Genomic DNA, 27,153 nt, shown 5'->3' with positions numbered 1-27,153 from the left:
GTACATTAGTTTAACTTGTGATCCTAAACTGGGCGTGAGACTGATGAATGGATGGAGTGATAGTTATCCCATAATGTCCCTCTCCACCCATAAATACACCTGAGGTATTCTTTATTTAGTTTTTTATAATCCTCACAGTTCAAGACTGAATTCTGTTTCCTAATTTTGCTCTGTAACTGTCGCCCTTTGTTATATTTTTACTGTGAATCACACCCCTTACTTTCTTGTATCTAAACAATATAAATCCAGTCTTCTATTAAAAGTCCTCTTTGTCATGCAGATAACTATGTGATGCTTCGTCTGCATCCAGCTCCTATCTGTGGAGTACAGCTATAAATAGGAGGCACTTGTGTCTGCTGGGGCAGTGTGGAGCAGAAGAATGCTCTCACATTCCTTTGCCTATCATATACTGCACATATTTCTCTTTTAGATCAGAGTTATTCTTCCTCATATTTACTTAATTATTGTTGTAATCATTACAAATAAATGAGTGACATTTCCTGAGATACAGAAAAATCCCAAAGGGAACATTCTTGTGCTACACCAACGATTATGCCAAATGTTTGTATCATTCATTCACAGATGTGAAAATATTACATCACGAGGTTCAGTGGACATAAAGGAAAATGCACCTTAAGCAGTGAGTGGCGCTTATATGGAATTCCTCATTGCAAGCTGTGAAACCTCAGTGGCTGCTCATTAATGACTCTGTTCCTCACCATCACCCTATAAGGAGACAGCTGAGCCAATCATGATGGAGCGCTGACACAGAGAGCCAGATCAGATAGAGCCCTTCTGGCAATACCATCAGCTGTTCCACACACTGAGGAGGCTCAGTGCACATACCAGCAGAGTGGTTGTTTTCATCTCCTTAGCGAGACACCAGTCACGCTGTCTTGACTGGATGAATCAGCAAAACCTGCGAGGGATGAGTTGCATTTGTTCCGCATTGGGAGACACATCATTTCAAATATTATACAGACACTTTATCAAGACTTTGACATTATTTGAGAGCTATTAAGAGATTGCACTGTAACTAAAATGCAGATGATGCCTTATGTTCCTTTCTTCCTTTCCTTTATTAATCTTGTTCTACAGTATAGTTATATAAAGAAAGACATCCGATGTAGTTTTAGTAACAATATAGAAAAATGCTTAATTATCTTAAAAAGCTTTTTTAAAGACCTACATATAACAACCATCTACACCAGTTTTTGAAAAAAACTTTCAGTAGTTCATATCAATAGTCATCTGTGGGTGCATCCGAAAAGCAAGAATAACTCAACTAACATGTCATGTTTAAACTGTGAGCGAGTAGGAGTGCACTGTAGAGAAGTCTCTTCCATGTATGTGAAACACACATTTCCAAGGGCATGAGGATTTTTGCTGGCAGCTCTTATTTGGACTCGCGTGAACTCTCAGCCCCGCCCCTTGTCCTTCGACCCATTGTGGGGCATATTTAAGGGGATCCTCTGACTGTGACCCTGCATCCCAGTGGAAGCATCTGTGTTCCAGCTTGCTTAGGTGAGTACATTTCAAAGTGTGTCTCTTTGAATCACTGAAGAGGTATCTGCTTGTGCAACTGCCTTCTTTTTACCTTCAGGAAAGTTACTACCTGTTATTTGAAATGAAGGATTTTATTTTTTTTACTTTTATGAGAGAATAGATTAGGTTATTTCAGCGTCCTCAGAAGTTAGAATCACTGACTGGATTTGTGGAGCACAGTGAAAGCTGGTGTTATTTCTACCTGTTTTTTGCTTAAAATGGTTTGATTGCATGTGATGCCACAAACGACTGACAGTGGGGTGATGTGTTTTCCTGTGATCGGTACACTTTGTAGTGTGCAAAGTCTCACAAAGTATACCGATACACTACAAAGTCACACTAGAGTAGTACTTGGAAAGTGCAACTCTGAGAGGATGTTGGTTAAATTTACCAGTGACTCAGTGGCTTAGGTTTAGAGGCAGCTGGGTCACAGAAGCAAGTAGTAAAACCCGAGTGTCACAGCGTACAGACAGATGGGTGCTGGCCAGGCACTTCTCTCTGACCTGAAATAGCAAGAGATCAATGTGTCACTTGTTTAACCCTGTTAACGGCTGTGGGGGTGCTGAGCTTAAAATAGCTCACAGGTCTCCCGGTTGTGGCCCTTTTTGGTGCTACCTCAGCAGCTCTTAGATACCCCAGGAACAATCGTGGCTGTGGAGATATGGTATCAGGGGTTTCTGACAAGGGTCGGACAAAAATAGCATCCATCCACATCGAATTAGCTCTGTAGCACCCACTGAATTGAGTTGTGTTAGTATTCACAAGTGATAATACCATAAGAGCAGCTATCAGATAGTGCTGGCTGCTCTTCAAAGGACTGTTAAATCACAGCTAATACGTATCTATTAACCACACGAGTGACTGACTCTATCTCTAAAGGGTCTCATTTAATCAGCTGCTCCAACAATAAAGTCAGTGATTGTTCAACAATAACACATCCTTAGTTTACATGACGGAGAATTTAGGCAGATGGTCCTAACAACCAGCCTAAACCTTCTCATCAAATTTTAGATCACCCCAGTAAAGCCTCATCATGTGTGACGACGATGAGACTACCGCCCTTGTGTGCGACAATGGCTCTGGCTTGGTCAAGGCTGGATTTGCTGGAGATGACGCTCCCCGTGCTGTCTTCCCTTCCATCGTTGGAAGGCCCCGCCACCAGGTATGCTCCAAGCAAAAAACTATCTTAGTGCAATGTTAAAAAGATGTTTAGGGTAACTGTTTTCATGTGTTTTATACTCCAGCTCATGTGTCTTTTTTCAGGGTGTGATGGTGGGTATGGGTCAGAAAGACAGCTATGTAGGCGATGAGGCCCAGAGCAAGAGGGGTATCCTGACACTGAAGTACCCCATTGAGCATGGCATCATCACCAACTGGGATGATATGGAGAAGGTTTGTGCAATTTCACCTACACCCCACTTTATCTTTACAGCCATTATAAGAGCATTTGGTGCCTCGTTAGTAAGATCAGGTTGTTGCTTATTCAGTTATTTCAGATTTCTTCTCTTTCCTCGGTCAGATCTGGCACCACACCTTCTACAATGAGCTGCGTGTAGCTCCTGAGGAACACCCCACCCTGCTGACTGAAGCTCCCCTGAACCCCAAAGCCAACAGGGAGAAGATGACTCAGGTATTTAAAGCAACTAATCAATTGTTTTAGACCCCATTTATACGTAAGTTGTGTGTTTCTTCTCCCTCTGATTCTGCTTGCTTTCTCTTGTAGATTATGTTCGAGACCTTCAACGTTCCTGCCATGTATGTGGCCATCCAGGCTGTGCTGTCTCTGTATGCCTCTGGCCGTACCACTGGTCAGTAAACTTCAATCATTTTTCCAGGTGTTTATTTGAGTCTGAGATCAGTTATTCCAGAATGTAAAATACAGATCCAGTACTTAAGCAAGAGATGTGTATGATGTGTGTGTTTACACTATTATTGTGTCTGTCATCTGTCTCCTTGTCAAGTGGAGGTGCTAATCCCCCTACAGCAGCATGTGTTCTCAGTGATGTCAGCAACATTGTATAGTGAGTGATGTGTGACATAGCTGAACTGCTGCTCTTATTTGCTCGTTAAAGGTATTGTGCTGGACTCTGGCGATGGTGTAACACACAATGTTCCCATCTATGAGGGTTATGCTCTCCCACATGCCATCATGCGTCTGGATTTGGCCGGTCGTGATCTTACTGACTACCTGATGAAGATCCTGACTGAGCGTGGCTACTCCTTTGTCACAACTGGTAGGACTATGCCATCTTGATTAATTATTTTGCGTATTAAAAATGCATGAATTGGATTTTCCTAAATAGCTAAACGTTCTGGTCCTTAGCTGAGCGTGAGATTGTGCGTGACATCAAGGAGAAGTTATGTTACGTGGCTCTTGACTTTGAAAATGAGATGGCCACTGCTGCCTCCTCTTCCTCCCTGGAAAAAAGCTACGAGCTGCCCGATGGTCAGGTCATCACCATTGGTAATGAGCGTTTTCGTTGCCCAGAGACCCTCTTCCAGCCTTCTTTCATTGGTGAGTTCAGTCTCGATGCTTGAGTTACACTGTTTCTGTCTATGTTACAAAACGCCTTTTTAATCTTTTTACTTGTTTTCCACCAGGTATGGAGTCTGCTGGTATCCATGAGACTGCCTATAACAGCATAATGAAATGTGACATTGACATCCGTAAGGACCTGTATGCCAACAATGTGCTCTCTGGTGGCACCACCATGTACCCTGGTATTGCTGACCGTATGCAGAAGGAAATCACAGCCCTGGCACCAAGCACCATGAAGATCAAGGTGAGAGAATTGCAGACGTTTTAAGTAAATACACTCATGGATGAAGTCAATTAACACATCATGAACATTTATTTCGTAAACTTTGTAATATATTGAATTATTTAATTAGTTCAGTCTGTTACTGTTATTGACCTTGAGCAACTGTAACCCAGATAATTTCCTTAGGGATTAAAGTATTCTGATTAAATGGTGTTTAACATTTCCTTAGATCATTGCTCCACCTGAGAGGAAGTACTCCGTCTGGATTGGTGGTTCCATCTTGGCTTCCCTCTCCACCTTCCAACAGATGTGGATCAGCAAGCAGGAGTACGATGAGGCCGGCCCTTCCATTGTTCACAGGAAATGCTTCTGAGCACACCTCCTTTCATCCATGCATTTTCACGTTGCTGTCTCATGTATATAAGTGTATGTTCTATTGTAATAAAGACAAACCTTTGTGAGAGAACCTCCTATGATATTGTTGTGTGAAACAAATATGGATCATTTAAGAAATAGTCTAACTGAGAAAATTAACTAGGTCATTTCTCTGGTATAAAAACTTTTACAATTCCCAGTCCTTAAAGTCCTTAAAGACTCAGGTGGTGTCAGTAAACATGTTGGTTATTTAAAAGTCAGGTTATATTTAACTTTACTTATTACTAGACATGTTAGACACAGCATAAAAGAGGGACTGTCTGTGTACAGGCACGAAAAAGCGGAAATTTCCTTTTCAAATGGTTGACTCATTTAAACTACATGGCCTACCGGTTGATCGCAGCGTCTGCTTGAGTTTTGCTCTGCCTTAACAGAAACTGCACCGCCCAGCGAGGCTGCTCTGGGTGTTAAAACAAACAAAAAAGCAAGCACGTTATTCAAAAGGATTTCAGCCAATCACAGCGGAGAGAGCAGGGAGCGCTGCTGTTTGAATGCATTGCGGAAACAGTGGGCAACCGATGTGAGGAGCGAACCTTATTACAATGCAGTTAGCTAGCTAACGAGTTAAACTTATTTAATTTATAGAGTTTGTTGTTTTACAGGAGGTAGGCCGTTTTAGACCGCGTGCAACTTAGATGCTGTGTCGGTTATTTCAGAGTAGGGGAAAGTCAATGTGTTAACCTAGCTGGCTAATGTTAGCTAGCTAACTGCATCGCAACGTATGCATGAAGTTAACCTTTAGATAAGTGCTCCATAATGTAACTTTAGTCGAGTTGTCTATTCATTAGGACTAAGTAAGGTTATTCTCCATACAGCTGATCAACGGTTGTGTTGCTACAGAGCTTTATGGACGCTTAATATTCACGCTGAGCATGAGTTATCGTTCGGAGGTCTTGGGAAATTAACAAAGTCAAAGAGGCTGCGGTCAGGCCTGAACTGTTAGAGCTGTGAGTGCGAGTTTGCTGTGGCAGAGATAAGTGATCAGTGCAAAATTTCGAGGTACGTTTGCAAAAATGAGAGTCATGGAGAAAAATGTGATGCGTCTAGTGGCCGTGCAGCACCTCCGCTCAGCGTACGGGATTAAAACAAAGAACTGGAACAAAAACAAAGCGGCCAGCTGCAAGTCAGCAGCCAGCAACTCGGTAAGTTTAAATAAAACGTTTTTACTAATCTTCAACACCACTCACTTGAATTATTTGCAGCGATTCTGAAATGTAGGACTTCATCATAATCGTTGTGTTGGTGTAGTTAGACGACAAATCAGCAAGTTCACACTATTAACCTTGGGCATTGTGTTGGTTAGACTCTTGAATCAGATTAGCATATTATTGAAAGCTGACGAGTCCCATTTGTTCGCAGACTGTTGTCACCCAAGCACTGAAGGTGTTTTGTTTGGGTCTTGCCGTCATTGTTCACAGCATAGATTTTGTTAGTCTAAAGGCCAGTGTTTTCTTATATAGCTTCATATTTGTGTGGGTTTTAAAATATTTCTTTAATACACACTTTGACATTGTGACGGCACAGATGATTAGATGTAAGTTGCTAAAGTGAATGTCAGTTAATGTGGAAATGAGTGGAAATAACTACTGAAGCCCTCCCTTCTACTTATAAATGGGTTACAGGAGTCACAAGGTTAGTTGCAACACACTTTGACTTTTCAAATGAAGGCTGAACTTCTGCATTTGCACAAATAGTCCCTCTTGTGGATAGAGAATTAATAGAAACAGTCCAACCTTTAGGTCAGAAGGAAGAAGGCAAGTACTAAAGTTCTGCTCTGCTGAAAAAGGCTGGACAGTTTTAAACCAACAAAGTGCCTCTGTGTTGCTCTTAAACTTAGGAATGCTTGGCATCCAGTCAGTCAACTGGTCAAAAGTAATGGCAATTTTGGCAGTGGTTTTGGTCTGTAAGGAAGACCACACTAACTGTATAACCACAGTGTTGCAATGGATGAATATGTGAGTGGCTTGATGCAGCCTATAGATTGTTAGTTTTATTACAGCAGTATAGCTCCGTTTCTGTTCCTCCCCAACTTTCAAGCCTTGTTGTTAAAAGTTGTAAAACTGAGCAAACATAATGTTTTATTGTTTATTTTTTCCCCAGACAAAGGTTTTTGGTATGTCCCTGGAGAATTTGCCATATTACAATATGGAATGTGGGAGTGTTCCAAGGTAGGTAATAATGTATATTTTAGGCTATTCAAACTTGCAGCTGGCAAGTTGTTTCATGTCCCATCTTGTGCATTTGATACTAATGATTTTTTTGTTTTTGTTTAACTGCCCTTAGTTTTCTGGTTGACGCGTGCATGAGGCTGCTAGCACAGATTGACACAGAGGGCCTGTTCAGAAAATCAGGCTCTGTTGTTCGTCTGAAAGCACTCAGGGTGAGTGATGGCTGAAGCTGACCTCGCTTTCACCGAGTGACCTTGACACTGGGGACTGTCTAACACAACAGAGCTGTGTTTTGTCTGTCCAGGCAAAATTGGATGCGGGTGAAGAGTGCCTATCTACTGCTCTTCCCTGCGATGTGGCGGGTCTGGTGAAGCAGTTTTTCCGTGAGTTACCGGAGCCCGTGCTTCCCACAGAGCTGCAGGAAGCCTTCTTCAAGGCTCAGCAGCTCCCAAATGAGGAGGAGAGGACCTCTGCCACCATGTTGCTGTCTTGTGTTTTGCCAGACAGGAACTTATGTGTGCTGCGTTATTTTTTTGACTTTCTTTACAATGTATCTAAACGGTAAGTTAACGTAAAACCACCTTTTTTCAAATTCTCTTTATGCTATTTATTACATAATACTTTTATATTTAAAGAATTGATATTTTACTTTTACTGCTTTATCACAGGAGTGCAGAGAATAAGATGGATAGCAGTAACTTGTCTGTAATCTTGGCACCCAACCTCCTCCACTCTGGTGATGGCACAGAGAAGATGAACGCCAACACTGAGAAACGCCTCAAACTGCAGGCCGCTGTAGTCCAGTGTTTCATAGAGAATGCTCACAGCTTTGGTATGACCTGAGGCGCTGATCTTAAAAGCATTTCTTCTATATGTCAGGTTTCACTCTTCTGTTTTACCTCTAAATATTTGACTGTCTGTGCATTGAAGGTGTGTTACCAAAGTTTCTTCAAGACAAAGTTCCTGCCATGATGGGCTGTGAGGCAGGGGTTCTGTCTCCTGCTCATGATGAACTAGAAGAGCCGGAGCTGAACTCGGGAATGAAGAGGAAAAGCAGGCGCAGCTTGGGTGGTAAGGCTATATCAGATTTACAGTAATTCTTTGCTTATTGGTACAATATGTGAATATTTGTAGTTTCAGTTCAACTAGAATATGTCACTCAAGACATCAGACAAATGCAAGTGAAAGTAAGCACTGCATTGCAGTGCATGTTATTCAATAATGTTATTTTTAAACTGCTGTAGTCAGTAAATGTGTATTTGGCTCATATTTCAGATGTGGTCAATGGTGCACTGAATAAGATAAAAACTAATAGAACACCCACAAATGTCCCCCACACAGACAGTCTTGGTATGTACCGTGTTGCCTGCCATGTAGCATGATAAAACTGTAGTAATCCATCTGCTATACAAAAGAAACGACAAGCTAAAATTTCCTTAATAAAATAAATCAATCTGGGAACATATTTGATTTCGTGCTTAAATCTTCTTTTGCACTTGGATTAAAGCAGTTTGCATCTACCGTGATAATGAATGAATAATGCACAGGCTTGCTTGATTGGCTTTTCACTCTTCTGCCTTTTTTTTTTTTTTTTTTTTTTTTGCATCAATGATTTTTGATTTTATTTACAAGCTTCTGCCAATATTTCTGAGTCCGTTTGGCATGTTTTCAAATGGAAATGATCAAATCCTGCATGTGTGAAGACATTAATTCTTCTGTGATTTTTGCCAGTCTTTTCTTCTGCAACTCCTGTGATTTCAACACCAGCCTCCAAGCGAAAACTTCCTCTGGAGTCTGGCAGCTCTTTTGGCTTTTCAAACAAGAAACGTAGATCTGTCAAAAAGAACCTTGGGATAGAATTGCTTCCTGATATTTTGTTCAACGGGCCCTCCACACCTGGATCAGGTAGTAAAGAATGTTTAATTACTGGGCATAAACTGCTATGGTATCTCTTGATCTTAATACAGCTTTAATTTTCCTCCTTAAATATTGTAGCCTGCAGTACTTTGGGGATGCTGGATTCTTCCCAAAATGTCCTGTCGTCAGCAGGGAGGTCTAGAAGGCAACCGACCACATCTGCAAGGAAGAAGAGCCGACGACTCAGCAGCAGACACCTTATCAACAGGTACAGATGTGATCATTCATTTCTCACTTTTGTTGCTTTTTCTATTTAAAATCATGTAAAGTAGAGGCGGGCAATTCATTTTCTAAGTGGCAACATGAGAAACTGGGACTGTTGTGAAGGGCAGCACCAATAAGCTGAACTATGTATTCATTTTCTCTTTGATTATCGGTGTAGCCCTCCACAACAGTCCCAATTTCAAATGTTGCCATTTGGGAAAATGAATTTCCCACCCCTCATCCAAAGGAAGATATACTTGTAAAGCCTTAGCCTTTAATCTAAACTATCCCCAGCTTATCTTGCTAATAATTGTTTTATTTATTTATCCTTTTCAGAGTTGAGTCTGGAAAGGCTGGTTGCTTTTCTCCTAAAACAAGCAAAAAAGAAGCTCCACACAAGTCCCTGCGCTTGCGTTTTAGCCTCGGGGGGAAGAGCAGCAAAGACGCTGTAAGTGTGTTGGCCTGATGGAAATCAACCACTTCTCTGGTTTTCCCATAAACACTGAAAGATTAGTCAAGTGCATTCATGCATAATCTGCAATTAATACATTTGCACATGAGGAGTAATGTGGCATGTATTTGTGCACAGTAGCACTTTTTTATTGTTGTTTTTAATGTACTAAGTTTACTTAAAGTGACTAACTCTAAAACAAGTAATCCATGCAGGACTTTACAGGTAATCGTAATTGTAATATGATGTAATATTACTGACCAAATTGTGATATTTGCATGGTACCAAACAATAGAATGGTGTTTGTTATGCTTAGATTTCAGTGATTTTACTACACTAAGCACTCAGGTGGACGAATGTTAATAAATGTGTGTGTGTGTGTGTATGTATATCTATCTATATCTCTATCTAGATATAGATAGATAGTAACCAGTGTTTGAGTACATTGTGTAGGCTGTTTAAGGCTCTATACTAATGCTTTATAGTCATTTGTGTATTCTTGATTTAATAAAAACTTTAAAAAAAAATCAAATGGATTGTTTCTTCTGAGTGATTTTTATCATCCTCTGAAGAACTAACCGCAAAAGTCATGATATTAACATCTTAATGTTACTTTTTGGGTTTTTTCTGTGGGATCCTTTTTAACAAAATACTACTCTGACATTTCACCCTCTTTCATTTCTCATTTCATGCTGCTCATAAAGGCTTCTGAGTCCATTGGTTTGCGACTTGCCAAACAGGAGAGCACCACCAGTTTCCGTTTCACCAAAGAGACAGAGTTTATTCCATCAGTTCAGCCTGGAAAAACTGAATCCAAGAGTAAGTACCAGACAGCTGAACTTTATGCTTAAAATAAAATATTAAATCTTCTTGTCATGTAATGCATATCAAAAATGTACCTTTCCAGGCTCCAAGTTCATTAGTAAGTCTGAAGACAACTTGCTGACGCCCAGATGTGACTTAAATGCCCACCGAAGCTTGTGGTGTGCGGAGACGCCCGTAAGAGCCCAGGCCTTGAGCGGCGGGTCTTTCACGGATACGCCAATGAACCTGTGCCTTAAAAGCAGCTACATGTCTGAGCCCGCCATCGTCGTGTCCAAGCCCCCAGCAGTAAGCAGCCTTCCCATGAAGTTGTGTTGTGCTTCCAGTGCAGAGAGCCTCGAGAGCGAGAGCTCAATCCCTGAAGCCCAGAGACAAACCGGTCCCACCCTGCTGAAAATCAAGAAGGCCTTCTCAGAGTCTGGAAGTGATCTCCAGGCTGTCATACAGGAGTCCCGCAAAGCCTCAGGAGCAAGTATTTCAAAACCATCCAACATGATCACAGACCCTCCTCCAGAGACTTCAACAGCCAAATCTCTGTCTGTGCCAAGTGAAGCCCCCAGCTTCTGTATGCAGCAGAGCCTTCTGGCTAATGAACAGAACATTACTTTTGGCCAGATTGAAATTGCTGCTTTGTCTCCTTTGCATATTGATAGTGTAGTTCTTGAGGCTGCTGAATCCCACAGCCCAGTCATCCAGGATGAGAAAGGTTCTCTCTGTGCTGCTCCTGCTGGTGGGAATAACAGCTTCACAGTAGGAGCAGGAGAAAGGGAGATGGAGGAGATGAACTGCAGCAAGTTGATTGATGCTCTGGATATCCAAAGTCCTGCTCACTTCAGACTAGGTGTCTCTTCTGGACGGCAGTCAACTCCATACAAACCAGGTCTTGAACTCCGAAATGAGTTTGTTACACCACCTAAAACTGACGCTGTAGTCAGTGTGTTACATGACAAGAGGGAACTTTCTCCAGAGATTGGTACCAAAGTCCAAAAACAACCAACGTTTTCATCACACAGTCAGGAGGCTGAAAGGCGTCGTGTGGCAGACCACATTCAGCACTTCAACAAGCTCACCATTTATTCTCCCACAGGCTCAAAGAGCAATCAGATCAAGTCGCCGCTTAAATTCCACCGCACCCCTGTGCGTCAGACTGTTCGCAGGATTAACTCTCTCATGGGAGAGAGCAGGAAACCTGTTAGAACTGCAGGTACCATCACCAACCAGCGTGGACAAGTAGCAAAGGCTGTGAGTCTAGAGAGTGGCCTTTCCCCTCACCCAAAACTTCAACCTCACCACGGAGAACACGAGGTGCCATCCAGCCACACGTGCCCTTTACAGAAGCCCCCTCCAGTGCCTCCAAAAAAGTCACGCACCAAGTCCTGTGCGCTGGGCGACATGACCAACAAGGTCCAATCAAAGACCCAAGTGGACTGCTCAACCAATGAGCCATCAGGAGCTCAGAAGCCTCTGCAGCAGCTAGCTGGGAAGGACATGAACTATTACAGAGGTTCACCCAGAAACCCTCTCAACCAAGGAAGGCTGCTGTCTGCTACGAAGCCTGTCGATTTATAGTGAATATCCATTTGGCCTCTTCTCTCCTTTAACTATGCAGGTGTCTGCTGAGAGTGATGTTAAACGTCCTAACCTATTCATGTTTTCAGGGTCTTAAATTATTGTCAGCTGTCTAGATGCTGTTTGTGTTATTTTAGGGCCTTATTGGGAGATGTTTGTATGCCTTACATTTGTTTTACTTCAGTAAAACCAATTTAGAAGTTAAGATGTCGACACATATCAGCCTATAAGATTACGTTTAGTTAGTAGTGTGCAGGCTAAATTGTGTAAAATGTGATTGGTGTGACTGGGATGTTTTGATTGAGTCATTATATTTATGCCCTTTTAATGTTAGGTAGATGTTTGGGGGGGGACTTGACTGAAGTGAAAGGGTTTTTATTCCATATTATTATTGTCATGTCTTGAACAGGGGAAGAAAACATGCACCTTTGTTGGATTTTGTGGGGAGGAAAAAAGCAAACAGTGTTCATGAAATCACATGTCTATTGCAGGCCGTTGTTTTTCAAGTCTTCAGCTATTTTTCTTTTCTTTTTTTGTGCTAACTGCATCAGACGAATAAAGTCAAACAACATGATTTGTTTTGTGGTTGAATAATTTTTGGACTCCGTGCAACCACCAGGGGGAGTGCTACAGCTACTGCAGACAGCTGCAAAGTGAGATACGGCTGCACTGGGATGTTAGCGCAGGCCTCCAGAATGTGTCAGCTGGAAGTTTAGAGTGTTTACACTAACTTGTTGAAGGTCTATCCAGATTTAAAATATATTACTTGAGAAATATATGACGTTATTTACAACATTTATTTAAACGTAGTTGAGTTTATATAAAGATTTAAAAAACCGGTTACTATTTTTATTTTATTTTTTTGTCCAACATTTTATTTTTTGAGTCAGCAATCTGACTCAAACTGAGAACTAAAGCCCCAGATACTATTAAAAATGTAACATTATGTACTTGACTAACCCGGCATGAAGAAAGCAAATTGACATTGTATCCCCCCTGCAGATTCGGAAGCCTTTCCCGATCGGGTGAGGGTTAAAATCATTCCTGGAGATTTATTCCTCAGCCCATTTGGAAGCTTGCCATCCTTCATGTGTGTGAGGTATGACTGGACCTGGGGCAGAATGCCACGCTTTAATCTCATGTTGCACTGACCGGAGCGCATGGTCTTTTGGGGGGTTGTTGACTCATGACGTTGTCATGACCCCTAAATACGTCAGATTGGGCAATGTAATAAGCGGATGGGTTTATGCTGGGGGAAGGTGGTGCGGCTACTTATCAGCTTCCTTAAAGTTCCCTTTCACAGGGCTGGAATGGTTAAGAAAACTTTAGGGATGCCAGGTTTTTGACAATAAATAAATAAAAATCCGTCAACTGGGTCATTTTAGAGTCACGTCAGCAATTTCTAAAACCATTTACTTTTTTAAAAAAAATAAATTGAAAAGGCAAACGTTTATGCCTTCAATAATGCCAAACATGAAGGATACAACATCATCTATGAGACTAATCCCAAACTTCCTCTTGAAGATGACTGATTTAAAAAAAAATACACACAAAACAATTGAGCTGATAAAATATGGACCTAAGCCGAGATCACGTGACTCGTTTGGGTCATAAATGAACAGGTATTAGTGAAATGATTAAACATATACTCTGGCTTAGGCTACACCACTGCGCTTTTTCTGCGATTGTACGAAGCAATGCAATTTAAAAAAAAATGCCTTTAATGATTTTTGTTTTTCTCAGGTCTGTGATACATGAAGAGCTACCCTTGTTTCAGGCTGGACGTCTATCACCCTGCTGAATGGATGGAAATGGAGTTCGACTAACTGGTGTCAGAGGTGCTGCATTTTGGCTCATCTTTTAAAGTTTGTCTGTAACTGCATTTGTTTGCTTTAGCAGCTCGAGCTCCGCTTTTCATTTATAGTTGCACATTTACATATAATGCACCGTATTATGGTCGTGTCTTCTTGAAACATGTAAACAAAAACAAACAAACAAAAATCGCACTTTTACTTTTTCCCCAGTACGCACTCAGCTCCCTCTCCCTCCCTGCCTGCCTTCTTTCACTGTTTCTCGGTTGTCTGTGGGCTAAGGGAAACTGTTGAGGGGGCGGATAGTCTTGATTTTCTCTACATCGTGCTTAGCCAATAACTGCTGTGCACATCTCAGCTGGCAGACATTTAAAAGGGAGACAGTCCGGCGCTGTAGCAATTTGTATTAAACCCCCTGGCCCCTGTCTATGGAGCTCTTAGTCTCCCACCCATCCACAGTCCCACCAGTGCACAGTCGACACCAGTAGGTACCTATCATCTCGAAAGGTGCCGCAGTGAAGCTCGAGGACCAGATCATCGCACTTGTAGCAGCAGTGTTGCATAGCAGGTATTTCTATTTGTTTTTTAAACATCATGATATATAACTTATAGAAATGGTAAAACTGCATGCTTTTCTATCTCTTGCTGCGCAAGTGTGGAGCCACTAACGGTTTACAGGACATGTGACATGGTTTATTACTGTTTTTAGATAAATTCGGCAGGAATATTTTGGAGAATGGATAATTATGGGAACATAATTATATTATTCTGTCATTTATTTGGACTGAGGTGGCTCAAATGAATGACTGCTTTTAAACGTCAGCCTCCTTTTCATGTTGTTTCAACAAAGAAGAAATGATGGGGAAAAAGTTCCCTCGGTGCGTTTTTACGCAGCGTAAAAACTATGACAGCTGTGCGTAACCCATGCAGAGCCGAAAACTGTGTGAGTGACGAACCATTTTCTTTTTCTCTACAAGGATGGCCAACTCCACGCATATCTTCTACAGTATGGTTTTCATCATTGGGCTGCTCTCCTCTCCGGTGGATTCAAAAAGAAACAGAGGTTCACAAGGCGCCATTCCTCATCCTGACAAAAGCAACCCAAACGAATCGGAGCAGCAACCGCAGACTCCGCAGGCGGGCTCGGGCTCTCGCCAGAGGCCGGGCTCATCCTCACCCGCCGACGAAGTGCTGGAGTCCAGCCAGGAAGCTCTACATGTGACGGAGCGCCAGTATTTGAAACGGGACTGGTGCAAAACACAACCTCTCAAACAGACCATCCACGAGGAGGGCTGCGTCAGCCGCACCATCATCAACCGCTTCTGTTACGGACAGTGCAACTCCTTCTACATCCCCAGGCACATCCGGAGGGAGGAGGGCGCCTTCCAGTCCTGTTCGTTTTGTAAACCGAAGCGTTTTACCACCATGACTTTCACATTGAACTGTCCGGACCAGCAGCCGCCCACCAAGAAGAAGCGCATCCAGCGCGTCAAACAGTGTCGCTGCATATCCATAGACCTGGACTAAAACACAGCGATTATGTGTGTGTGTTTCATGTCTTCTTTTTCTTCTTCTTCTTCTTAGTGGACTTGATAGCTGTCTCACAGCCAAGAAATTGTGCTCGTCTCCATCTGGAGATAAGCACCGCACACGCTGATACTTACGTCTCTCCTGTACAGCACGTGAGCCAATATGGACATGCAACTTAAAACAAAATAATAAAAAAAACGTCAAAAGCAACTTGTTACACATCACCAGACTAAAAAAAAAGATCACTGCACGGAAACTCTTACTTGGAATGGGCATGCTTTACGCACGGCTTCCTCGCCCCCACAGGACTGCAGAACACCGGTTTTATTTAACTGCTCCAAAACAGTCCTTGTGACTGTTAAACGTCTCCGTCCATCCTGCATTTTACGCATATATGTTTGCTAAACTGGATGTTTCCACTGTGTGGAATTTGATAGGCGAACGACTTTATTTGTAAAAGGAGAAAAATGATTTTATTTCGATATTTCAAGAATCGTTCAAGGTTAACCTAATTGATTTCTGTGAATTTCGAAGTCCATTAGTGAAGTTTTCTTTCTATTTTATTTTTTATTTTTTTTTGAAGTTGTGAGCTTAGTCAAATATAGAAACTATGGCTTCTGAAGTTAGTTTAAATGGAAGTGTACAGTGGTGGCTTATACATTACCGAGGTGAAATAGTTGTAAAATGTTAAGCCATTTTTGATGTAACCCATTTGTTTATTCATTTGATTAAATTATCCACGAAAACTAAATAAATGGATGCTGGAATACTGCGAAAATTATCTGCTGTGTTTAAAAAAAAAACAAAAACAAAAAAGCTGAATCCCTCCATTCACCGTTTCCTGCTCCCCTCCTGCACCGAGCCAGGATCTTACCGAGTTACTCGCATTCAGACCCTGGAATATATTTTAAAGTCCGTTTTGGGAAAAAAGCTGCAAGTCAGCTATTCCAGCGATCTGCTGAAATGATGGGATTCAATTTCACCGCATCTGGTTACAAGGCTCGCAAATCTGTCAGGTTCTTAAGGGAATTCTCAAGTGTAAATGAAAAGATGTTCTACTAAATGAACATATTTATAAATAAGTGGGTGATGGGGGGAAAATTTTAGAACTAGAGGCTTTGTTCTTTAGCCAGTCTACAATAAATACGACTGATGTATTCAGTCACAGTTTGCATTACTTTGGTTCACATAGATGTCAGTTACAGTTGAGGGAGGTCCCAACATTTCATTAAAAAAGGAAAAAAAAAAAATCATTTGGAAATTTTCTGATTCTTATTTGATCAACATAAAGTTTTTTTTAATGAATATGTAATAACAGTTTTAAATCTCATTCAAATTATTAAAATACCAACCTCATCCAATTTTACATCCATTAAACCGATGTTATGAGAATTTCCTCCCAATTATTTTATTTCAGGAGATTTCCAGGAACTGGCACAACTTCTGACTCAGTTTATTGAACAGTCTGGCTGAATTATGAATCATCGAATGACTCAGGTTCCTTACATAAATATCATATTTTCACAGCGCGGGCCTAAATCGAGGCGTTGACAGCAGAAAACTGAAAGAAGCCGCATTAACATATCTTTCAAAGTCCACGTCTTCGTCCAAAATAAGCCCCACTTATTCAGCATCCCACAGTTTATTTCTTGAAATTTAAAACAATTCCATAAAATTACAAAGCATTCACATGAGAGCTACTGAAGGTCACATGAACCATCATACATACAGTAGAGGCTACAGCAATTCCTTGGTCAGCATCTGCTCATTTTCTTTATTTTTTATGTTTCTGGTTTTGTTTTTCCAACTCCTCTGGAGTAAAATATAGCAGTTTTAAAGTTTCGACTTATATAGATTTGTATACAAAATAAATGGCACAAGTGAAAGACTTTGGAGGGTAAAAACAAGTAATCGATCGAAGGGGCAGTTTATGGATAGTGTGACGATGAAATCTGAGGTATAACATCTCGCATGGCTCCAGGTGATCATCTTAAATGTTCTCAGTACCCAAAATACAGTCATCATTACTCCAAAATATAAACATTAAACTTTCTGTCTTTATTCTGTGCAAAGCACTCGACTTCCATGAGCACGCTGGAAATCTTTACAACATACATTAAAAAAAAAAAACAACCCATGAATCAACTGACCTATCAAGCAACTTCTTAGTCAATTCAGTTACCAATCAAAATATACAAAACAAAGCTGTTTTTTTTTTCTTTTTGGGAGGGGGGGGGGCATAAAATAATTATTTTGTTACATAAATACAATTTTCTTTAGTGATACAGGAGCATAGCTACATCTTACATTAGTGAAAATAAAGCATGATTTTATTACACTTTTTCTATTTGTTCAAAAATAAAATAAGATTTCATCATGAAGAAATATAATTTATACATTTTCTAACGGGAAACGTTACTCTTGCATAGGAAAAAGGAGGTGCAAAACAGTGAAAGACAGCTGCAAAAACAACGCATGCGGTCAGCATGGGGGGTAAAACGACGTGCAGCAACATACAGCTAAAGCAAGCAGCTTAAAACTGTGTTGGGACAACGTCATGTACAGCATTCACTGAAGGATTAATAAGTTCTCTTTAAAACTGCAGGTGAGCCCAAAACCTGTTGTGTCATTCAAAACTATTACTATTATTTTTTCTTAGTCCAATTTTGTGTGAGCCGAGGCTCCGGGCCACATTTGTTGCCAGCTTCTGCTCTCCTCTGGCCGTCACCCAGGAGAGGTCAGTCTGGTGCAGTACAGCAAAACCTCACATTCTTACACATAGGCCCCCCCGCCCCTTTTAAACACGCACTCAACTTCTAGACGACGTGTCTTCGTCCGCACTTAAAGCCCAGCATAGATAATCTATCATATTTCCCAAAGCTGTACAGTCCCTGCCAGTTCTACTACATGACATATTTACAAGAGTTTTAATGAGCCGTGGTGAATGAAAAGCTACCCGCTACAGCGAAAGACACAGGAAAGTTCTTTCTCCCTGCTCCAAGTGAGAGATCTGTTTTGTCAACAGTGATTTTTTTTCTTTCCCAGCAGACACTTGCAGTAAAGCCATATCTGTTTGTAGGTCGACAACAACGTCTAAGAAACACAGCCCGCGCTGGGGCATCGTTTTAACACATACGCCATCTGATACAGTTTGGAAAAGAAACTGTTTCTCGTGCTTCGGAAGAGGTCCAGAAGGACGTTTGTGGATGTGTCAGCTGGCTCTGCTGTGCATCCCGCTGAACCCTGGAGACCTTTCACAAGCTGGGCACTCAGGGGTCACGCCATGCTGCATGAATGAGGTCAACCCTTTGGCCTTTATGACTCCCCTCGCTGCGGCTGCGGCGGCCAATCGTCTTCGCTAACTGGGGTTGTGCCAAAAAAGCCTCGAAGCGAAGGCGGTGGAGAACAGGGGAAGGGGAGGGGATGTCCAGTGCTGTTAGTGGGGCACAGATACGGTAGTGGGAGTAGTAAAAGTCTGACCATGTTTTATTGTGGGTCCGTACGGTGAACAGAGGGTAGGGTCCAGTGCTGCTGAGGCAGGTGGTAACTGCAGGATGGATGGGCCCCTGCACCCTTCCTGGCGCACCACCGCCGGTCCGTGCTTCTTCTGCTCTGCCACTTATCATTCTGCTCAGCTGGAGGACACGCTGGCTTCCTTCTGTCGCAGCCTCTCCTTCTGTTGGCAAGAACCACAAAAAGATTCAGCGCATCGATTTCAGCTGCGACACAAGAAAGAGCGGCTTTTGGGAAATTCCATTTGGTCTCTGAATACAGATCAGCTCTCACCAGACTGTTGGCATTGATCTTCTTGGTTTCGACTCTCTTCTCTGCTGTGATCTTCTTGATGTTTTCTTGGGCTTCCTTCAACCTATGGAAAGAAGAAAGAGACCAGCAAGGCTCAACATTATCAGACAGTTAAAAGAAGTACACAATGAAACTTCTGCAAATCAATTGGGAACCAAGTGTAACCAGATCAAATACAAAGCCTCTCATCCTTGCACTCTTGTGAATTTGTTTATAAGAGCAAGACATTTAAATATCTTCCTGGGGCACCACAGAGCCATGCAGTGCCCCCCCAGCCACACAAACACACACTCTCTCTGATCCACTCTGGAGTTTGCGGTCAGTGAAAGCCCTTTAAGTGGGAATGAGCAGAGAATGACAGCAGCTTGATGAGATAATGAGGCAACCTTAAAAAAACAAAACACTTGGCTTTTTAATGGGATCACAAACAGTATTTAAAATAAAGTTAAATGTACATAAGCACAATCAGCTGCGAGCAACAAGCGGCACGATTACCTAGTAAACAGGGAAACCATGTGATACTTAATGTGGCATAAAAATGACCACACAGTCTCTCTGGACAGCGAGAGCTCACCGCCTCCTTCGAGCTTAGCATCGCTACGGTGTTTATCAGTTCTCTAATAACACGCAGCCTTTAAACCACCACAGGCCACTGTCCGCTTGCCGGTCCTTTTTCTGGAACCCCCCAGCCCACTACCAATTACGCCTCAGGTCAGAGGAAACATAAATTCAGGCCCCTGTTGCAGGACCAAGGCCTCAGCTACTCCCCCATTCACCTCCTCTTTGATGGCCTCCCTCCTTGCTTTAATTACAACCCGGCATCTGCACATCACCCTTGTACAATTAGTGCTAATTTGACATGATGTCCAGAGGTGTTAAGCACCAATCCAAAGGTGACAGAAACAAAGAAGTCTAATCTGAAATGATTATGTTTTGAGTCTTGCAAAGTTTTACATTCCCTTCCTGACATTAGTTTTTTTTAGAATGATTATTTCTAGCATACTCACAGAAAACAGGGAAAATTCAGTCATGTGTTTTTGTTTTTTTTTAAAGATTGTTGGATTATTCAGTAACCCTAATAACGCCCTTCCTGACTCCTTTCTCCTGATTTCTTCTGAGACTTAACCCAGTAGTGGTACCAGCTCACCTCTCCTTGGAGATGTTCTTGCTTTGTCGTATCCAAGTGTTCTTGAAATCGTTGCAGAATTCGTACCAAAGCATAAAGATGTAACTCGGAGCTACTTCTTTCTCCCCGGACTTTGGCTTAACACCAAAGTAGTTCACCACGTCCTGGAAACTGTAGGGAGGGGTGGAAACACAGCAAAGGCTCAAACAGTGTTGTCTTATCACACATAAATAATCTCAGATTTTGACTGAAAGTATGTTTTTGTGAACTAATCTGGATTTTAAACAACATTAGAAAGTACAAGGCAGTTACGGTATGTAAACCCGTGAAACCAGAGAGAGCGAGAGAGGAAAAGAGTTTAAAATAGTAAAATGTAGAGAGAAAATGATGGATTTAGAGTCAGCAGGAGAGGTGAGAAACAGAGCTGGAAGGAGAGCGTCCACCCTGCTGGGCCACAGGGGAGAGCCAGTAGCGGCGGCTCCATTATCACATTGACCTCCACAGCCTGCATGGGAAGACTGCCAGAAGAGATGAAGACAGCCAAGAACAGGCTCCTATTCCTCCAAACACACCTTCTGTCTCTCTCACAAACACGTACGTTTTCACATATTAGTGAGGACTTTAAATTCACATATGCTTTTCCCAGCCTCCTACCTTAACCACCAGAAATGAATGCCTAACTCTAACCATAACTTAAATGTAACTTCAGCTGTAAAACCATATTTTGAGCCTCAAACATGCCTTCAAATTTGTGAGCTCAGCATTTTGTCCCGACAAGTGACTGTTGGTCCCTACAAGTATAGTGGTCCTAGAAACACATTTAAACAAGTATACACACGACACACACACACACGCTACTATGGAACTCACAACCACAAAAACATGTTCACTGGCAGACAAATCAAAGACGGGAATGCACGCATAAAAACACAAAGACAAATCAGAGGAATAAATGTAGTCTGGATTTTTGAGGGTGTTTCTACTCACTGAGCTACAACACTGTTTAAGGCCAGCTCCTCAGCTTAATTCAATTGTAACCAAATCTGAAGTCTTCGCAAGGCTCTCAGCGGCACACACGAGGCAAGAAAAGCAGCCTGCTGCTTCAGATTCCCCCTTCTCTAACCCAAACATGAAAGACATTTTCTGGCCTGTGCCTGTCCAAAAAAGGGGGGTTGATAAAAGGGAGCCATGATTCAAGGGATGCTCTCCTGTCCCACTGACGCCCAAATACGCTCTGACCTCCAGATGCTAGGTGGCTTTTGTGCGACACTAATCTGAGACAAGTTCACTTGGAGTCAAATGGTGCACAATATGGTGACCAGACGGCCAGCTACAAGTTTGGAAAAAAAGAAAGAAAAGTTTTTGCATGAGTCTGCTTCCCATTTCCAAGTGATGCGTCATTTTTGCTGGGATGCACAAAAACAGGAGAGCGCTGTAGATCATCCTGTAATCTAAAGAAGCAGCTAGAAGAAGAAAATGTTCCAAGATGTTTAGATTGACCAAAACAGACGTGCTGTCACAGGCAGCTTTGTTGTCTGCTCTGGCATGACGAACTGGGTCTCTTCTCCACCGGCTCGTCTCTTGACCCTGGGTCATCATGTCAAAAGCGTGCACTTAATCAGAGCAACAAGCTTTTCTTTTTAGCCTCATGAGCAAGCAGAAAGAAGCCGATACACAAAGCCTCACTCAAAACAGATGCAAACACTCTCGCACATACCTAGAAAACAAACAAAATCAAGCGGACCTTTGTTCATTTTGCCATCGCAGGCTGATTTCACTTTTGCACATATGACGACATGTCAGTAATCCACGCTATGATGCCATTGCCGTGAGAGGGTTTTACTGCAGCGCCCACAGCTCAGCATTCCTCACTGACAGCTATAAAAAAAGACCCATTACAAAACCATGAACAGACGTGAGAATCAGCAAAGTATTTAGACAGGCAACTCTGCATTCCTATGTTTTGGCAGCAAAAAGATTACAGGCATAAACCCCCGTGTTGTTGGCTGATTCAGCAGAGGCACAAAGCGGAGGCCATCTTTTCATATGTAATGACGGAGTAGAGTAATATACCAACTAACAGCAGCAAAACCATAACTGCACAATGACTATAGAGTTGGCACTTGGGCCAAATGAAATTGAGCATGATGGGGAAGAAGGAGGCTTAATGAGACGGAACTGAGGACAGAACCAGAAAACCTCAGTGGAGCCCAAACACGAAGCAGACAAATTAGGAGTGCATGTTGAGGAAAAGGCTTCAGCGCTCACTATGGACAGATGAGAGGAAAAAACAAAACAAACATTTTTGCTAAATTAGTTTTAAGTTACTTCATTAAAAACAAGCCATTGCATCTTTTTGTGTGTGCTATTTTAACTGTTAAGCTGCTCAAATGTTGCAACTTTTTGCTGTGCTCCAATCACATTTCAGGCGTCTAGGCTGTCTAGCATACATGATTGTTTACTCTATAAGTGGTTTTATTGGGTCTTCATTAAGTCTGTTGACTTTTTTTAAATGTATAAAAGGCATACTAGGGAGCAAATGCAGTATATAGGGCAAAAACAGTTGCTGTACAATTCCAATGAGCTTGAAAGTCAGTGTTTATTCAACCCACAGCCTCTGTCAGGAAGCTTCCTTGTCATTTCTTTAAGCAGTCTTCAGGCTTCTTGAAGGACATTCAAAGTGCTTCTTTGGATATCGTCTACCTTTTCTTTCATTCTCTATCAAAATGATCCCACGCTGTCTCAATAATGTGGCGGTCTGGGTCAAACCATTACTGATAGAGTTCCTTTGTTTCTTCTATGTAGGCATGCTTGTAATGCCGAGAGTTTCCTCAAAATTTTTTTAACGACACACTTAACTCATTCACTGCCATTGACGTCTATAGATGTCAATTACGTTTTTCAATGGGAGGGGCTAGAATACAACCTCGGGCAGCTTGTCAGTGAACATCAGACTGCTTGAAATGTATTTTTCACAAAAAGCTCGTTTTCCTCCTTTTTGTGGTCAAAACAGGCATTTTTGGTGGAACCCACCTCTCTTCTACAGCTGATTACTAAAGAATGGAAAATGGTAGAAACAAGCTTTTTTTTTGGATGGAAGAAAAGAGTCTGTTCTTCATTTTGGTAGGTTTAGCGTTTATATGATCATAACACACAGTTTTCTGTGGCTCTTCAAAAATGAGTAAAAATGCTCAAAAACCCTGGCAGTGAATGAGTTAAGCTAACAGCTCTTTGCTAATGACCATGTTGGTGGTGCACAAATACTATTTTATGTCTGTCAAACTGTTTTATCTTTTTGACAAATTAAAGAAATAAAAGCAAATGATGTGTTTTTGCAACAGGCTGCTGTTTACAAAGTGCCTAAAGATGGAATTCCAAGTCTGCTTCCTTGAAAGCAAAAAGAAATGAAGGGTGGCCAAAGTTTCTGCACAGAACTGCATGTGTGTCGATGATACATTTGGTTTATAATTTTATATGTGCGAATTCTCAAAACCATCTTGTTTAAATAAAGGTTACATTAAAAAAAGAAACTCAAACTAAAACCTCATAACTGATGACAGCTGTTATGCAGCTGCATCGCTGTTAATAAAATGTATGTATATGCAAGTATGACAATGATTATGTGCATCAAACATGGTTATATTATATTGAAAGATATCTCTTTTTCCCCCTTTAACAAAAAGCGACAAGAAGCAATAAAGTCCAAATAACAGATGAACCATCATCACCAATGAATGTGAGCTGTGACTCATCTCAGGAGACGGTCTAAGGAGAGGGGACAGATTGTGATGTGCGATCTAACAAAATGTACAAAGTAATTGATCTGACTGCTCTCCGATGAGGGTTGTTTGTTCTTGTTCTGCTGTATGTCTACTGTATCGACACATTAGGTCACTGAGAGAAACAAATAACATGTGTTCACAAGCCTGGTTAATAAAAGCTCAACGTTGTAGCCATGACAGAAGATTCTACACATCTTAAGCCACGAAACATAGAAGATCTGTCAGCCACCTGAGCCGTGAACTGGGTGAAAAACTTCCACCAATTACGTATCAGGCCAAATATGAAATATGGACACAATCCAGCCCTCTGCTGAGTTATAGCGGTCAGTATTGGCCACTTGACTCTTGATCTTTTGGGTATAAAATGTCATGGCATCATCACTTCATCCAACTGGACATTTGCTTGAAATTGTTTCATAATTGCTGCAAGAGTTCTTGCATTACAGCCAAAAATGTGTTTTTTTCTGAGGTCACAGTGACTTTGATTAACAAAATGCACTCGGTTCACATTTGAGGCCAAGTGGGTCCGTGTGCCAAATTTGAAGAAATGTACTTGTACTCATGACGCTTCCGAAAGGTTGCGCTCTCGAGGACGGGAGAGGGCAAAGGACAAGCCGGAAACATACGAGGCCGACATGGAGGCTCGGTGACCGTTAACAGTAACATCTTCTGTGAAATCATGCTCAGGTTTGACATCTAGCCCCAATTCTTGTCAAAATCCTAATTCACATTTCCCAGTCGATGCCTGCTGTGTGTGTGTGCGTGCGAGCTTCAACTCAGAGGCGTTTAAACTCTGAATCCTCATGAGGTCTAGACTGAGGTATTAGGTAGCACTAAGGATGTGTTGTCTATTTCTTTTATTAACACAAGCCATAATCTCAACACTGCTGCTGTTATGCCTTTGTGTGAGGATCCCTCATCCAGCACAGATGTGAGAGCCCACCCAGGGCCCAGAGAGCCCTCTGACGCCCATATTCATCAACGGCGTGTCACTTTTACGAGGTGGCTCTGTGGGAACCCGAGAAAGACCCCTGCCTCCCTCTCGCTCTACCTAGCACCAGTCAGCCAGCCCCCTCTTTAGATGAAATTAAAGGAAAACTTCATTAAAGCTAAAGGTGCTGTCAGCTGCGGGGCCCTTTTGATCAATATTCCCCTCCAAGTTCAACACCTTCATTACAGTGGTGTCACTCATTCACAAGGGGGGTGCAGACAAAGGCACGCGCGCCTGGTTCAACAGAAACATCGCTATATGGCGAGGGTGGGGCCGGGGAGGAGGAGAGGTGTAGCCATTCTCTCGGTGATTATCTTGGCTCAAAGCAGCAACATGAAACAGAACAGCTCGGGGCCATTTGCTGAGTGATAGTGTTGTCCAAAGCAATCAACTTTCTAATTGTTTATAGTTTACATTTACTCGCGTCCGGAGCCTTTCGCTTTCTCCTTTATGCACTTTTCTTGATTTATTTTGGAAGCGGGCGAGTTACGATATAAAGCAAACAATCCCGCTCGCTATCCAAACACGGTAAAAAATAATCTATTTGCTTTGTTTGTCTGCTCCACCATCTTTTTCCAATATGATACGTTCCAGATATGATTTCTCTCGGACGGTGAGCTCAGCAGCTGCCGGTGGGTCTCGCGCCTATAAATCAGATGCCTCTCAGAAAACTCTCAGGAGTCTTCTGCACAAAACATGGCAGATAAGAATGATTGGAACTGCAAGGGAGGAAGCAGAGGATCCAGTGAAAGTACGTGGGTGATAAGCCCAAGACATGTTGCTTAACTGTCTTAAAGATAAATAACTCAAATAATCTCTCCTTGTGCACGTATGAATGTGTGCCCAATCTTCAACAATAAATGTGAAATATGCATCATCTTATACCTGTCCAACGAATGGCCGCCTCACTCATCAAAGTGCTTACATGCCGAGACTGGTGCATCTTTGCAGAATCCTTAATATGTGCATACAGCTATATGCATAGAAAGCATTAGTTATCAGATACCACAAACTTTATCTCCTCATATTGAGGCTTGCTACATTACTCACAGCTGTGTGGCGCCTGCAATCACTAACACTTGGCAAACTTCCCTGTGTTGATGGGAAAATATGATTTTTTGTTTGTTCCAGTGTAACTTTTCCTCCAACATTTATTAGCTTGTAGCTGTTACAGTGCATTTCCTACCTCTTCTGTGCTGCATTAAGTTGGTCCTCTTCAGCAGAATGCTCCTTTTGAGCTGCAAAAAACACAGAAAGAAAACATTCAGACAGGTCATGGGGTAAAATATGAGGCTTGTGTAGACACTGCTAACCAAATGTTTCATTAAAAGCGGACTCCAGAGGGGGGCGCTGTGTTCATTAATCATCCTCAAAGCTGAGGGGAGAAGAAGAAGGGCTGTGGGGGTTGAGATGTCACTGACGGTGAGCATGTTATCCAAGCAACTGTTAAGCACTTTGTAAAGTCTGACATTACTTCTGTGTGTTTGTGCACGCGAGTCCCCACGAGAGCGAATCCTCACCTCAGCCTCAGGATGGTGGTCCGTTTGCTGAGGTGTGCGTGTCTGTGTGTGTGTTGTCGATGCAGTGCTGAAGCCGGGGTGGAGGGCTGAGCGGAGAGGCTTGGGAACTGGAGGCTCCTGTGGACTCCTGCCATGTAAAAGTGTCTAAATGCAAGGCAGATGTGTGCGGCGGGCCAGGCCGAGGTGCAAGAATTTATCTAGGGCCAGAGAGTGCCTGTGATCTCAGATTTATAGCATTTTTCCAGATTCATCCTTTTTACAATGATGGGGGACCTTTCCTACTTGAAGATTTAAGAGGGGGAAGTCTCCAAAAAATTGTTCAAAGGCAGGTTTGGGGGTCTTCTGGGAGAAGGTGAACTAAAGCCTTCGATCAACCACCCGGTTTACTTTTCATCTCTCTCTCTTTTTTTTTTTTTTAAACATGTATGTGGGCAAGAGGGTTAAGGTAAACCTAATGAAGGGGGGGTGGCAATGTCTGGGATAAAGGGAGGTGGTGGGGGGGGGGGGGGAGAGGAGTGGGGCCGTGACCAATGGCGTTAGTCTCAGTGGGGGTCAGGCTGGCGCCTGAGGTACCCCTCTGGTGCGACTTTGCAGAGGTGGCATAGGAGTCGGGAGGGAGGGTTCAGGGAGAGCGAGAGAGAGATTGGCTCAGAGAGGGAGAGGATGTGTGAAGTTTCTCTTCCTCCGCTCCCCCGTGCAAACATGAAACCACTAGT

General features: G+C 42.3%; 4 protein-coding genes across 7 annotated transcripts in view; 3 read left to right on the top strand and 1 right to left on the bottom strand.

Annotated features, from left to right (window-relative positions):
* Positions 1 to 1,367: 1,367 nt before the first annotated feature.
* On the top strand, positions 1,368 to 4,780 carry actc1b (actin alpha cardiac muscle 1b). The gene is made up of 9 exons (XM_080871643.1): positions 1,368 to 1,524; positions 2,557 to 2,707; positions 2,809 to 2,937; positions 3,065 to 3,175; positions 3,269 to 3,353; positions 3,618 to 3,779; positions 3,869 to 4,060; positions 4,147 to 4,328; positions 4,537 to 4,780. The coding sequence occupies exons 2-9, from the start codon at positions 2,579 to 2,581 to the stop codon at positions 4,678 to 4,680; spliced, it is 1,134 nt and encodes a 377-aa protein (XP_080727769.1). The 5' UTR covers positions 1,368 to 1,524; positions 2,557 to 2,578; the 3' UTR covers positions 4,681 to 4,780.
* A 420-nt stretch (positions 4,781 to 5,200) lies between these two features.
* On the top strand, positions 5,201 to 12,447 carry arhgap11a (Rho GTPase activating protein 11A). 3 transcript variants are annotated; one of them, XM_080871641.1, is made up of 12 exons: positions 5,201 to 5,884; positions 6,843 to 6,910; positions 7,026 to 7,122; positions 7,215 to 7,471; positions 7,579 to 7,742; positions 7,841 to 7,981; positions 8,186 to 8,260; positions 8,642 to 8,815; positions 8,960 to 9,035; positions 9,368 to 9,479; positions 10,187 to 10,301; positions 10,390 to 12,447. In XM_080871641.1, the coding sequence occupies exons 1-12, from the start codon at positions 5,756 to 5,758 to the stop codon at positions 11,871 to 11,873; spliced, it is 2,892 nt and encodes a 963-aa protein (XP_080727767.1). In that variant the 5' UTR covers positions 5,201 to 5,755; the 3' UTR covers positions 11,874 to 12,447. The 3 variants fall into 3 exon arrangements, with proteins under 3 accessions (XP_080727767.1, XP_080727766.1, XP_080727768.1); XM_080871640.1 differs by having other exon boundaries at positions 5,202 to 5,884; positions 8,906 to 9,035; XM_080871642.1 differs by lacking the exon at positions 8,186 to 8,260 and having other exon boundaries at positions 5,202 to 5,884; positions 8,906 to 9,035.
* Positions 12,448 to 12,574: 127 nt separating this feature from the next.
* On the top strand, positions 12,575 to 15,981 carry grem1b (gremlin 1b). Its single transcript, XM_080871644.1, has 3 exons — positions 12,575 to 12,972; positions 13,617 to 14,252; positions 14,662 to 15,981. The coding sequence occupies exon 3, from the start codon at positions 14,663 to 14,665 to the stop codon at positions 15,209 to 15,211; it is 549 nt and encodes a 182-aa protein (XP_080727770.1). The 5' UTR covers positions 12,575 to 12,972; positions 13,617 to 14,252; position 14,662; the 3' UTR covers positions 15,212 to 15,981.
* Positions 15,982 to 16,693: 712 nt separating this feature from the next.
* LOC308389873 (formin) overlaps positions 16,694 to 27,153 on the bottom strand; it is a 51,870-nt gene continuing 41,410 nt past the window's right edge. The window contains exons 16-19 of one of the 2 annotated variants that reach the window (XM_080871462.1): positions 26,104 to 26,155; positions 20,166 to 20,315; positions 19,001 to 19,082; positions 16,694 to 18,890 (exon numbers count right to left, since the gene is read on the bottom strand). In XM_080871462.1, coding sequence (XP_080727588.1) covers positions 18,846 to 18,890; positions 19,001 to 19,082; positions 20,166 to 20,315; positions 26,104 to 26,155 — 329 coding nt within the window. In that variant the 3' untranslated portion in view covers positions 16,694 to 18,845. The remainder of the gene's footprint in view (positions 18,891 to 19,000; positions 19,083 to 20,165; positions 20,316 to 26,103; positions 26,156 to 27,153) is intronic. The other variant, XM_080871463.1, reaches the window with a different exon arrangement.

Source organism: Rhamphochromis sp. 'chilingali' (assembly GCF_963969265.1).
Source record: "Rhamphochromis sp. 'chilingali' genome assembly, chromosome: 21".
In the NCBI taxonomy this organism is placed as follows: domain Eukaryota; kingdom Metazoa; phylum Chordata; class Actinopteri; order Cichliformes; family Cichlidae; genus Rhamphochromis; species Rhamphochromis sp. 'chilingali'.
This window is presented reverse-complemented; position numbering and strand designations above follow the sequence as displayed.